This window comes from Caretta caretta, chromosome 15 (assembly GCF_965140235.1).
Source record: "Caretta caretta isolate rCarCar2 chromosome 15, rCarCar1.hap1, whole genome shotgun sequence".
Taxonomy (NCBI): Eukaryota; Metazoa; Chordata; order Testudines; family Cheloniidae; genus Caretta; species Caretta caretta.
Window position 1 is genome coordinate 10,164,901 of NC_134220.1, and position 14,375 is coordinate 10,179,275.

Genomic DNA, 14,375 nt, shown 5'->3' on the forward strand with positions numbered 1-14,375 from the left:
CAATTAACTGATGACCCAGAGACCATAAAGGATTTAAAGAGTAATTTAATAAGCGTGGAGTAGTACTAAGTACTGAAAATATGCTTGCAATCAATTTGCTGTATACACAGTATGCTACTAGGTCATTCTTTTGTGCATATGGTGGACCTTTATCTATAATAATTTATGCCTTTCAAGAAAAGTGAAGAATACTATTGCAAATCATTAGCACTCAAGAAACTCTTTTAATTTTCATGCTGACAAAGGTATTAACTTACCAAAAATAATATACATCCTTTTGTCTGAAAGACAGTTGAAAATCTGTGTTGTGACTACAGTTGACTGAAGCTCAATTACTGTAATAAATGTATTCCAAATTTCATCTCAATTGCAATTGCATTTTAATGAATGATTCTCACCTACTTATCAATTTGGCAGCCAGGCTAAATTTATTAAGTTGTATAAACAGAGCATTCTGATGCTAGCATTTAAATGCAGAGATATTTGCTGTGCCATTGCTGAAATATACTGTAAATCTGTATTATATGAATATATGTCAATTACCTGTATATTCCAAGTTAGGATGTATTTCATTTTTTCTCCACACCAAAAGTCCATAGACTTCTAAGATCTTTCTTGACCTTCTCTGGAATTGTGAATTTGTTGTTTAAATCTGGCACATTATAGCTTATACATACCTTTGCTGTGTTTTTTCACTAACCTGATTTATTTCTTTGTTACTACTTGGAAACTGGATAAAATTAATTAAGTGGAGTAGTTGTTTGTAGAGAACTCCATTTTGAAAGTCACATACAATTCTGAAGCACTTAGAGGAGAGGTAACTGATCAGGAACAGTCAGACTATTCACCAAGGGCAAGTCATGCCTGACTAATCTAATTGCCTTCTATGACGAGATAACTGGCTCTGTGGATGAGGGAAAAGCAGTGGACATGTTGTTCCTTGACTTTAGCAAAGCTTTTGACACGGTCTCCCACAGTATTCTTGCCAGTAAGTTAAAGAAGTATGGGCTGGATGAATGGACGATAAGGTGGATAGAAAGCTGGGTAGATTGTCAGGCTCAATGGGTAGTGATCAATGGCTCCATGTCTAATTGGCAGCTGGTATCAAGTGGAGTGCCCCAAGGGTCGGTCCTCAGGCCAGTTTTGTTCAATATCTTCATTAATGATCTGGAGGATGGTGTGGATTGCACCCTCAGCAAGTTTGCAGATGACACTAAATTGGGAGGAGAGGTAGATACGCTGGAGGGTAGGGATAGGATACAGAGGGACCTAGACAAATTGGAGGATTGGGCCAAAAGAAATCTGATGAGGTTCAACAAGGACAAGAGCAGAGTCCTGCACTTAGGACGGAAGAATCCCATGCACCGCTACAGACTAGGGACCGAGTGGCTTGGCAGCAGTTCTGCAGAAAAGGACCTAGGGGTGACAGTGGACAAGAAGCTGGATATGAGTCAACAGTGTGCCCTTGTTGCCAAAAAGGCCAATGGCATTTTGGGATGTATAAGTAGGGGCACTGCCAGCAGATGAAGGGACGTGATCGTTCCCCTCTATTCGACATTGGGAAGGCCTCATCTGGAGAACTGTGTCCAGTTTTGGGCCCCACACTACAAAAAGGATGTGGAAAAATTGGAAAGCGTCCAGCAAAAATGATGAGGGGACTGGAACACATGACTTATGAGGAGAGGCTGAGGGAACTGGGGATGTTTAGTCTGCGGAAGAGAAGAATGAGGGGGGATTTGATAGCTGCTTTCAACTACCTGAAAGGGGGTTCCAAAGAGGATGGATCTAGACTGTTCTCAATGGTAGCAGATGACAGAAAGAGGAGTAATGGTCTCAAGTTGCAGTGGGGGAGGTTTAGGTTGGATATTAGGAAAAACTTTTTCACTAGGAGGGTGGTGAAGCACTGGAATGCGTTACCTAGGGAGGTGGTGGAATCTCCTTCCTTAGAAGTTTTTAAGGTCAGGCTTGACAAAGCCCTGACTGGGATGATTTAGTTGGGGATCGGTTCTGCTCTGAGCAGGGGGTTGGACTAGATGACCTCCTGAGGTCCCTTCCAACCCTGATATTCTATGATTCTAAGTGTTTGTTCACTGTTGGTTGTAGCCACATGTTCCTGTAGGCTTGCCAAGTAGATGACTGATTTTAGCATACAAAATTTAAAAAGCCCTTTAAGTCAGTTAAATCTTACAAAATTGTACTTAACCCATACTACTTCTATATTTCTTTCCCCAATATTGCTGATTATTGAAGCAGTTTGTGTGTAAAAGACATTTTCTGTTTTATCATTTTCTTTTTTTTTCACTCATTAGCTTTGATTCATTTTACAATCTTACTCTTTAGTGTTTATGGCATCATAATCAATGCTTCTACAAGTTGAAGCTGCAGTATGAAAGAAGGAAAAACATCTTTTTTATCTTGATAATCAGTAATAATGACAGGAAAAATCAAATGAGAATGAAGCAAGAGTTTGCTATGTTGTTAAAAAAGAAATGAAATGTGTCAAGAGAGATCTCCTATGTGAAAACCTTGAAGAACAATTAGCTAGCCTGACTTTATTCCAGAATCCTTGTGAACTTATAAAGCACACAGCATCTCTCAATAAGGCCATGGCTTTCTGAAAGCAGTGCTTTTACTTTGTTCCTGAGCCAGTACAGAAAGGTCTAGCAGAGAGATTACCTTCTGTCAGAACAAGAGAGGTGGAGTGACTGGCGTTTGCAATTGCTGGGCTCAAAGAATGGCAAATGGTTACCCTCCACAAGTAATTTGTCATAAACGCAGGCAGACAGGCAGGGAGGGAGGGAGCTACTCACCTTGAGAACTAGTGAACTAAATACTTGCTGTTTGCTACCTATATAATCTTTGGGAACTTTAAGGCATCTCTAATAAAAAAAAGGGTTTGGTTCCTTCTCAGTAAAATGAACCAGGCCCAGCTTCAATATAGATCTGTGTTAAAAGATTAGGTACCGCCTGACAACACTTAGTCCAAAACTCAGAAACACATTAATTTAGATGGATATGTTCTGTGCCAGGGTATGAACCATCATGTCTGACTTGGATCAGCTGCTACGTTCTAAAGGCTGCAGAGTAACCTATTATGCTATGCCATATCCGTTTCACTGCCATGGTGCACTTTCTGTTTTCGGTACCTGCTATCATCCTACAGGGAATGCATTATGGATTCTTCTTTTTTCTCCTTACTGTAATGCCCTTCCCTGTTGTCTCCAAGTCACTGACAGACTTCACTGACAGCTTTCCTGTAGCTGACAATGAAGCTCAGTGGCAGCAAGTGGAATTTAGCAGCTAACAGGTGGCTTCAGGGCAATACCTGTCAGCTTGTGACAATCAAGCTAAGGTAGAAAGTGGCATGGTGGCCAAAAAGATACTATAAACTATAGTTAACCAAGAGGTTATTTAACCAGAGGAGAGAACAAAAACAGGATGAGCTCAACATATTTAACTAATGTTGTACAGACTGTGAGATACCAGGAATGACCTAATGGGACTGAAGAATCTTTCCATTCTTTATGCTTAGTGATATTTCTTCATCATCATGGTGCAGAAGAAAATATTTAAATTTGCTGATACTCAGTACATTTCGATTACCCTGTGTAATTAGAGTATATGGAATATGCAACCTTCTGTTGACACTTATGTCCTTGAACTATAGCTAAGCCAATCATCAGCATCAAACTGTAGCATCTCACCTGCATTCAAAGTATACTGACCAACACATCCAGTTTTGCGGAGAAGCTCCTGTTTTAGAACAGATCCCTATTTTGAGAGTTATTAGGTCCTCCACTATTTCTTAAACCAGATTGCCACTGTATGCACCTAAAGCATCTGATTGCCCACTCTCTTTATGCCAGTGTAATTCTATTGACTTCAAAGAAAATCACACTCAGTGGAAAATCAGGCTCAGAAAGTTCAGTGTAAGCTGGGACATCAAAGAAGAAGACTTCCAAACCAGCTGCCCTCTCCAGTTCATGTTACCGGTGTACTTGAGGAAAATGGATTATGCTGTTGGTGGGAGCTGAAAAAAACATATTAGTAGGCTGTGGAACTCATTGCCACAAGGTATCATTGAGGTCAAAAACTTAGCAAGATTCAGAGATTGGACATGTGTATGGATAACAAGAATATACAAAATAATAATAGTAAATAATAAAAAAAAAGTTTTGGAAAGGATATAAAACCTCATCCTTCAGAGCTTAAACCAGTCTCTATTGGGGAGGAGACTTCCCCAATGTGCAGGTTATCCTATAACTGTGTACTACAGGGTTCCTTGCAGTGAAGCACATAGGACTGGCCACTGTCAGAGCCCATATACGGGACTAGATTGACCATGTATCTGATCCAGTAAGACAATTCCTATGTTCCTATGAAATGAAGGAGAGAGAATTCTTCAACTCTCTGTTGTTTATATTACTAGAGCCTCTGGGTGCTGATGTTTGAAGAGGTCTCTGTCTATGTTGTACCATGTGATTCATGGCCTTTACTCTCTCCTACAGTGTGGGTATATTCTACATTGTATCCTGGCTAGCTCTGGGGCTCGACAACAACAACAAAAGGATATTTGCTATTTTCAGGTTGTGGTTTATAAACTCACATTTCTCACCTGGAAGTATAAAGTTAGATAGAGTCTCTAAAGCTTACTTTGTGAGTTTTGAGTAGCTGTTTCCAGGGAAGTTGTTGCAATAGGTCTGTCAAGCTAATTATTATTATCTTTCTTTCTACAGTTTCTGCAGTCTCTCTGAAATGTCCTTTACTTTCTAGTAGGGCTGTCAATTAATTGCAGTTAACTCACACGATTAACTAAAAAAAATGAATTGCGATTAAAAAAATGAATTGCGATTCATCACATTTTTAATAACACTGTTAAACTATAGAATACCAATTGAAATTTATTAAATATTTGTGGATGTTTTTCTACATTTCCAAATATATTGATTTCAATTACAACACAGAATACAAAGTGTACACTGCTCACTTTATATTATTTTTATTACAAATATTTGCACTGTAAACATGATAAACAAAAGAAACAGTATTTTTCAATTCGCCTCATACAAATACTGTAGTGCAACCTCTTCATTGTGAAACTTCAACTTACAAATGTAGGGTTTTTTGTTACATAACTGCACTCAAAACCAAAACAATGCAAAACTTTAGAGCCTACAAGTCCACTCAGGGTTGCTTCTCCTTCAGCCAATCCTTAAGACAAACAAGTTTGATTACATTTACAGAAGATAATGCTGCCCACTTCTTATTTAAAATGTCACCAGAAAGTGAGAACAGGCATTTGCATGGGACTTTTGTAGCCCGCGTTGCAAGGTATTTACATGCCAGATATGCTAAACATTTGTATGGCCCTTCATGCTTCGGCCACCATTCCAGACGATGTGCTTCCATGCTGATGACGCTCGTTAAAAAAATAATGTGTTAATTAAATTTGTGACTGAACTCCGAGGGGGAGAATTGTACCTCTCCGGCTCTATTTTACCTGCATTCTGCCATATATTTCATATTATAGCAGTCTCGGATGATGACTCAGCACATGTTGTTCATTTTAAGAACACTTTCGCTGCAGATTTGACAAAACATTAAGAAGGTACCAATGTGAAATTTCTAAAGATAGCTACAGCACTCAACCGAAGATTTAAGAATCTGAAGTGCCTTCCAAAATCTGAGCGGGATGAGGTGTGGAGCTTGCTTTCTGAAGTCTTAAAAGAACAATACTCCACTGCAGAAACTACAGAACCCAGACCACCAGAAAAAAAAATCAACCTTCTGCTGGTGGCATCTGACTCAGATGATGAAAATGAACATGCATTGGTCCGCACTGCTTTGAATTGTTATCAAGCAGAACCCGTCATCAGCATGGATGCATGTCGTCTGGAATGGTGGTTGAAGCATGAAGGGACATACGAATCTTTATGCATTTGGCACATAAATATCTTGCAACACTGGCTACAATAGTGCCATGAAAACACCTGTTCTCACTGTCAGGTGTCAGGTGGTCACCCACTCCTGCCTTAAAAGGCTTAAAACAGCCCAGGAAGAGGGCTGTGGCAGGGAAGGAAAAGCAGGACTGATTGGGGGGAAGCAGCCTCAGCTGGGAGCCATGCCCCAATCCGGCTACGGCTGGCTTAATGAGGGCCCAGATGGCCCTTATAAGAGGGCTGGGGCCAGAAGCCAGAGCGAGAGTCTCTTCTAGCTGTTGAGAGAGATGGGCCTGGCTGCTGGGGAGTGTACCAGGGTACCTGAGGTGAAGCGGAGCTGGGGAAGGTCAGAGGAGCTGGGAGGCTCCAGACTGGAAAAGCCCCAGGCTGCAGGCCTGGCATACTGCCTAAGACAGGGTACTGGGGTTGCAACAAGGCAGCCCACGGGTAGGCGGAGGCAGCAGGTCCAAACCCCCCTTGCCTATGATGACTGGCTTATACAGACTGCAGTCAGCCCCAGTGAAAGGGGGCAGGATGATGACTGGCAGTAGCCCATAGGCTGAGGCAAGGTGGGGATAGAGGATGGGGGTTCCTCGGGGAGGGGAGACCCAGACCTGTGGGGTATTGCCTGGAGGGGCGGCACCCCAGGTAAAAGGGCACCGGGGTCCGGGAGGGAGGTAAAAAGAGCTAATTCCCAGACAACCAGCAGGAGGCGCCGCTGGGTGAGTCTGCGCCCCATTACAGTGAACAAGAAATGGGCTGCATTATCTCCTGCAAATGTAAACAAACTTGTTTGTCTGAGCGATTGGCTGAACAAGAAATAGGACTGAGTGGGCTTCTAGACTCTAAAGTTTTACATTGTTTTATTTTTGAATGCGGGGGGGGGGGGGGGTTTGTACGTAATTCTACATTTGTAAATTCAATTTTCATGATAAAGAGATTACACTACAGGACTTGTATTAGGTGAATTGAAAAATGCTATTTCTTTTGTTTTTTACAGTGTAAATATTTGTAATCAAAAATAAATGTAAAGTGAGCACTGTAAACTTTGCATGCTGTGTTATAAATGAAATCAATATATTTGAAAATGTAGAAAACATCCAAAAATATTTAAATAAATGGTATTCTATTATGGTTTAACAGTGCGATTAATCATGATTAATTTATTTAATCGCTTGACAGACCTACTTCCTAGATTTTACATCTTCTTGTCCTGCTGACATACAGTAAGATCAGCTTGATTTTCCTCTTTGGCCTCCTTCCCCACCTTACGCACGCATGTTTGGCGATGCTTTCATTCGTGATCTTCTGAAAAAATGTTGCCTGGTTCCCTCGGGTTACCACTGAGATGCAAGATTTTAGGGAGTTGGAAAAGGCCATATTTGAACTTTCACTGCATTAAAAAAATATAATTCATTTCAACTGACATTTTGGGCCATCTCAGAGTTTGGTAAAAAAAATTTTAACAGTTCTCACAAAATTTGCTACTACTGAGATATGAGAGTATCTATGCGCCTCTCTGGTGTATTTATTTCTAATTTATGGGATCATTTTTCGAACCTTCCCATTTGACCAGTCAAATACACAAGTGTCTAGACCCTCCTCAATGCCAACATGTAACTCCTAACAATGATTAAAGGAAGGGAAATGCCCTTCAGAGAGAAGACCTAAAAACATCACTGGGTTTGCCTGGCTTCATCTATACAGTTTATGGGTTTTGATTTTCTTTTAAATTCTGCAATCCCGTGATTTATTGGCAGGCATTTGATCAGTTCAGTGAAGCAGGGTCGGGGGTATTTCCACACTCTTCAGAAAGAAACATTGGAGAGGAAGAATGCACTGAAATTAGCACGGCAAAAACAAAAGGAAAAATGGCGAACTGAATGGCAGCCACCCAGAGACTCATCAGATGAGGAAGACTCAGATGAAGAGCTAACTGAGTAAGTGGGTTTTTGGTATTTTGGGGACTTGAGAATCAAAGGTTTTGAAAGAGGCAGTTTCAGAATTAAACTCATTGTCACTGCCGTCAAAGCTGGACATTTGATTCACTGTTGGAAGATTAATCCCTCCTCATATAAGGCCTTTCTTGAGTCATATGCAGACCCCAAATTTTCAACTTACACACTTACATTAGGGCAACAAATTCTGCATTTGAACCCTCTGATTGGCACTGATGTGCCTTAAGTGAGTAATCAGCCACCTACATGCTAACTTCAACACCAAAATATGGAACTTGGAGCCTTAACACAGATGCCTGAGGTGGAATAGTCCCTCTCATATGAAACAGAAACTTGACGTGCTTTAAAATTCAGTTAATAGAGTGGAAACTTGATTCATGAATGTGGAGCAAAAATGCTTGAGAAACAGTACAAAAAGAGGAAGAGGCCTGGACGGGAGGAGGGCTGGTGGGTGGAGGGAAATCTTCAGAGCCAGCTGAGGGGAGCTGGCTGTGTGAGGAGAAGACATTGGTGCACAGGAGGTCTACAGTGCTTAGCTCTCTAAATTGACCCACCTAAGAGTTGTTCCTGCCATGCCACAAAAGAGGAACATGGGGCTTAGGGCCAGATTTGTACAGGTATTTAGACCTCTAAAGATGCATGTAGGTGCTTAGTGGAATTTTCAGTAGTACCTAGGTTGAAATCCATAGGAATGAGGTACCAGGCACTTGTGAAAATCCCACTGGGTTCCTATCTCCATCTTTGGGGGCTAAATATCTATAACACTCTGGCCCTAAAGCATTAAGAACACTTTGGGATGGCACACAAAACAGAGCGGCCTATTTGTGTTCATTTGGTACTGTCTTTCTCTCCTTCTCACACTCCCCACTCTGTTTAGTTTCAGGCAATCCCAAACTTCCCATTACATTGCTGCTGGTAGCTGAGATTGTCGTTAGTAATAATTATGCTTCCTCCACTGAGATTTGCTAACCACTGGACTATTCTTCCTCTCAGAATCTGTTTTGTTTATTCAGTAATTCTCTATTTGTTTTTAATAATCATTTCTAGCTATGCAGGAGTTGAACAAATGAAGTGTTGAATTTTAAGCCTGCATCCAATCAATTCGATTTTTACTTTTCTGCCATGCTCTCTTTTCCACCCACTCCCACTCTCTCTGTGTAGGTTCTGTTTGGTCTGGACTTCAATATTCTCTAACTAGATAGGCTACTCTGAAGTTTTGTGTTGTCAAATACTGTGTATATATTCCTGCTTCTCTTTGGGCCTAAGAATTACAAAATCTCAAAAGATGCTGGAGACCGCAGTCTCCAAGTGGAGATGGGTCATACAGGAAGGGTGAATGGAAGGGAGCTAGCTGGAAGCAGCAGCAAATCTCAGTGGGGCTTAGGACGTTGGAGACCTGGGTGAAAGTGCTTGCTTCACCGCAGACTCCCTGTGTGACCTTGGGCAAGTCATTTAGGGCCAGATTTGTTAACATCTTTTAAAAATATTTTTGTCAGTGTAGCTTATTTTGATCTCTGAACCAGTAAAAGCTATACTGGCAATAGCTCCTTTTTGCTGTTACCAACTGCATCTAGACGAGGGCTTTTGCCCTTATAGAACTGTTGCACACACAAAAATCACACCCCCCATGTAGATCTGGCCAAGGGAGTAAGGTTGGTATCAGTGACTACTTAGTTGCTCAGCGTTTTACTTATCGTTCCCTCCAACTGATTTTAAAAAGATCTTTTAAATTCTGGCATCTAATCTCTAAAAAAGCAAATCTTTAGACTTGGGTGGACCAAATGCAGAATTAGGGTTGAGGTCCCTGATTCTCCTAATTGGAAATTTGGTTACTGAACTGCCCTCTTCTAGTATGTGTGGGATGGGATAAGAATGCACACTGAAACTAATGAAAGAAATGCACTCTGTTGGCAGGCCTTTGTTTATATATGCAAACTGTCCAATGTAATTTATGCAGAGGCAGGATCCCTGCTAGCAGGTGTTAGTTTCATCCTTGTCATGTTATTCATGTTTGCTTGGATGCTGTGGCAGGCAGTTAAAAAGCTGTTTTCAGTCTATGTGGGGAAAATAGGGATTGTTATCTGTTATTTCACTCCTGGCTGTAGCAGTGCTGAATTTAAAAACTGGGAACTCAGGGGAGATAAGAAGGGTGTAAAGCAGTTTAAAGACTGCTTTGGAGGGGATCTCTTAGGTTCTTTTCAACAGATAAAATCTAGCGTCAGCCTTCTTCATAAGGATTTTTATATACAACTTAAAATACAGCATTTTACTATAGCTTCTACTGAGGATAATGAAAATCTCAGCTGAAGCTATTGAATGTTTTGCATTTTTTCATGACTTGATTATCTTGCACTTTGGAGAAACACACTATTGCTCAAGCAAACCTTAAAACAAAAGCTTTTAAGGTATAACAACAAAAAAGGTCTATAAAAAGCCATCATGAAGTTCCAAAATTTTTCTTATTTACTTTACCTCCTTGATTCTTTTCATTAACAAATCAAAAGATGATTTTGCTAGCTGTGGGCATGATGAACTCTGCCAGTGGTAGGAAAATCTAAGTTGTGTTCTTTCTGCCTCTGACCTAATCAGAAATGAATGTTCTGCAATCAGAATTTATTGGACAGTTTTATGACTGGTATGCGAAGAAGAGCAGTATCTAGCACTCTTGCATAGTTATCTTGATTTTATAGTTCAAAGAGGAGTAAATAAATCTTTTTCCCTCAAGTAAGACTCGAAGACAAACAGGGGCAGATATTTTAGGCCTAATTCTCTACTTCATTACCTCAGTTTTATGCCAGAGTATAAATGGAGATGCACCAGTATAAAAACAGTGTAAGAACTGTAGAATCACAGCCACTGAGTTAAGAAGGCACCTTTTCTATAGTCCCTCTTCTCACCATGGGACTGGGCGTGTTTGTATCGGCTTAAATGGGTTATAGATGAGCAGCCAAAACCATTCTTTCAGCATCTCTCTGACTGTTGACAATGGACTGATGCTTTTACATTTAATTTTGTGAGGCTTCTTACTATAATAAATACAATCCACTACAGTGGTTTATTTTACACAGATTGTGCGCCTTTGCCAGTAGAGGCTAATAAAGATGTTCTTTTCAAGTGTCTTAAATGGTGACAGACTCATCACTTTGTAGCAGTATTTATCTGAGTGTCCTGTGGTAACAAAGATCTGGAAAGCTGTAAGTAAGATTCAAATTAACCTGATTCCTACAGTACCTGTATATAGGGGGATCTGCATATAAGACAAATTAATGGTCACTATCCAATTTAGGAATGACCAGAGATATGTTAGTAAATAGGAAATAGTAGATATTTAATTGCTGGAATTCTCAGCTCCCAAGAAGTTCAGTCATAAAGTCACATCAGCAAGGATCTAATAGAGCACCTAATTTCCCTGTCAATGCAGGAATGTTTCATATATTTCTCCAGTGTAATGCTTAAGCTACCACTTGGGGGTAGTTTAGTTGAAATCATATATATGGTAAATATAGTTACATTATTGTGTGGTTTGAGAAATAGTTCAGATTTTTGGAACCCTAAAATATGTACTTGACATAAAAGCTTAGTTCTGATAAACTATTTGTTTATATATGTTGTGACAGGGTCGGGCCAGATGGCTACAGAAGAGTAATAGAAGGCAGATATATTAGTCCCAGGTTAAATAGGTCCCTTTTCCCTGGGTAAGGTAACATGAATAATTAGAAACCTGCCGCCAATGCCATCCCAGAAATCAGTAGAGAGAGGAGAAACACCCTTCCTCTTATTGGTTCGGCGTGCAGGACTTATGAGTAACTCCGAAATGTGGAAGGTTGTAACAGTTTCAATGCTGGCAGTCGGACTTTCTTTAGGGCTCATAGAGAAGAAGAAAGAAAGTCGGATTTGGGGAAGCATGAAAATGTGCTGTTTTGTACAATGGAACCTCTGAGTTACACAACCATGTTCACTTTGGGTCAGCGTAAATGTCTAATGTAGAATGTAACTTTGACTGCTTTGGGTGAAAAAGAGTCTGCTTCCAAAGACGTGATGTCAGACAGACTGTACCTATAAATGTGACTGCAAGACTCTTCAGTTGTGACAGTCCGAGGTAAATCCCATTAGACTGCAGCCTTGATCCCTTCTGTAGTATCAAACATATTAGGCAGAGCTGAATAGCCACACATTTCTTCATTTCTGAATTAGCTAAAGAACACTGAGATATCTGATAGTTCATTTAGTGTAACAGTGGGTGCCTAGGCAGTATATGAGTCACTTAACTCAATGTTGAGATGAATGTTGCCATGCTAATGTTGTATCTGCTATCACATTTGCTTTGCTTTAGAAAAATTGTAGCAGTGGAATGCCAGGAGCACATCTTTTTTCTTTTGATTCCGGCTACACACATCTTATAATTAGCAGCAGGGGGCTCACTCTAAAGTTCTGTTCCATATTCATAAAGAGAACCTTTTTCCAGAAGGGTATTCAGTCATCTAAGAGGACTCTGTTCTCCAAATTCTGCATATACTTTTAAGAATTCTGACTCTGACCTTACCTGCCAGCTATTCTGATGTGGGCAGTATCATTTCAGATTTACATCAATTTATCATATTACTGGTTACAGAATACACTGTTGTCTGTTCATTGTAAACCCACTATAAGTTTTTGCATAGCTGTGTCCTTGGAGTGTTCTGCTAAGTAGCACCCATGAAAAAGCAAACTGATATCACAGCCTTATGCACTTGATATTTTTCCCTCCTCCTGCTCTTCACTTTTTGTCCTGTTCCACTGTCACTCAGTTATTTAATGCAGTGATGAATGCCGGAAAACCTGCCTCATTTCATAGAATATCAGGGTTGGAAGGGACCTCAGGAGATCATCTAGTCCAACCCTCTGCTCAAAGCAGGACCAATCCCCAATTTTTGCCCCAGATCCCAAATGGCCCCCTCAAGGATTGAACTCACAACCCTGGGTTTAGCAGGCCAATGCTCAAACCACTGAGCTATCCCTCCCCCCGACATTTATTCATGTCTTCATAACTCTTCCTCTGCTGCACACACGCTTCTTCACACAGTCTTATTAACTGTCAGTTTTAAAAGCTTGCTTCACCTGCCCCCAGTCTAACAAGGCAGACAAGCTTTGACAATTCATGTGGGATACAGAGGTTTTTGTTTTATTTTTCATGGTGTATCATGGAACACTATACAAGACGTTGTGTCGTCTTGTCCCAGGATGATGATAATCTACCCAAGAAATTTCCATCCGGGGAACTACCTCTTATTTCAGCTAAGTCCATTGCCTCGCTATCTTTGGAAACCCCATTTTTGTGCTAGAAATTACACCAGGTATGCAGATATAGTCAAATCCACCAGCTCACAATTCAGAGCCAGCCAGCAGCGTCATGCACTGATACAGAAGCCCTACAGAGTAAATTGTGAAAATAAAATTTCTTATGGCAACTCCAACTTCCTAACAAGTGACAGTGCATAAACCAAAGGTTTCACTCAGCTTCACATACTGTGCTTATTACCTTATGTATGAGGCCTTCCAGTGACATACTAAGCTATGTGATTGACATTTGTCACCTAGGATTCCTTCTCCATTCCTCTCCACTTCCTGGGAAAAAACTTGTGTGTGGATTTTGTTGTTGGTATGAAGTGCTATGTGCTTTTATTTGTGAAGGTACAGCTGAAGAACTGCACTTGGATTGGAGAGTGGCATAATTTGAGGTGATTCTTACTGTTTGTCTACACAAACTGTTCATGGCAAGCTACTGTGTGACCCCCACCCACTACCCCGCACTAGCTTGCCATCGTCTAACTGTCTGTGTGGATCCTGGTGATGCACGTAACAGTTTGTTAATGTGCTTTGATCTAGTCTTCTTTGAAATGGGACTGGATCAAAGTATATTAACAAGTAGTTGGTGTGCATCAACAGGGTCTGTGTGGACAGTTAGTCCGCAGCAAGCTAGTGATGGGGAGATTGACACCCCAGCTTGCCACAAACTAAATGTTCATGTAGACATGCCCTTAATTCCTCTGGGAGTGAATTCTGCAATCTTGGACTGACCCTGGACAAAATTCTGTTTCCTGCATTAATGAACTTTATAATAGATAATTCTACTTTGCCATGGAAGCAGAGATGATGATAGCAGTCTTGATCCCAGAATGAGAAGCAATCTTTTAAGTATTCTGAGATCAGATCATTACGACCCCTGAAGATGAGGATTTGGAACTTGAATTTGTCATGCTGTTGTATGGGGAGTCAATGTAGTGAGTAGAGGAAGGTTTTGATGTGCTTGCAGAAACCCATATCACTGCAGTCATGCTTGCCACATTCTGTACTAATTAGTTTCTTTAGAAAAAAGAAAAGGAGGACTTGTGGCACCTTAGAGACTAACCAATGTATTTGAGCATAAGCTTTCGTGAGCTACAGCTCACTTCATCGGATGCATTCAGTGGAAAATACAGTGGGGAGATTTATATACACA

At 40.6% G+C, this 14,375-nt stretch overlaps 1 protein-coding gene across 3 annotated transcripts in view; it reads left to right on the top strand.

Annotated features, from left to right (window-relative positions):
- The window catches only part of CCDC60 (coiled-coil domain containing 60), a 122,022-nt gene that overhangs the window by 78,823 nt on the left and 28,824 nt on the right, over positions 1-14,375 (top strand). For all 3 annotated transcript variants that reach the window (XM_048821846.2, XM_048821845.2, XM_075120211.1), the window contains one exon: positions 7,700-7,879. In XM_048821846.2, coding sequence (XP_048677803.1) covers positions 7,700-7,879 — 180 coding nt within the window. The remainder of the gene's footprint in view (positions 1-7,699; positions 7,880-14,375) is intronic.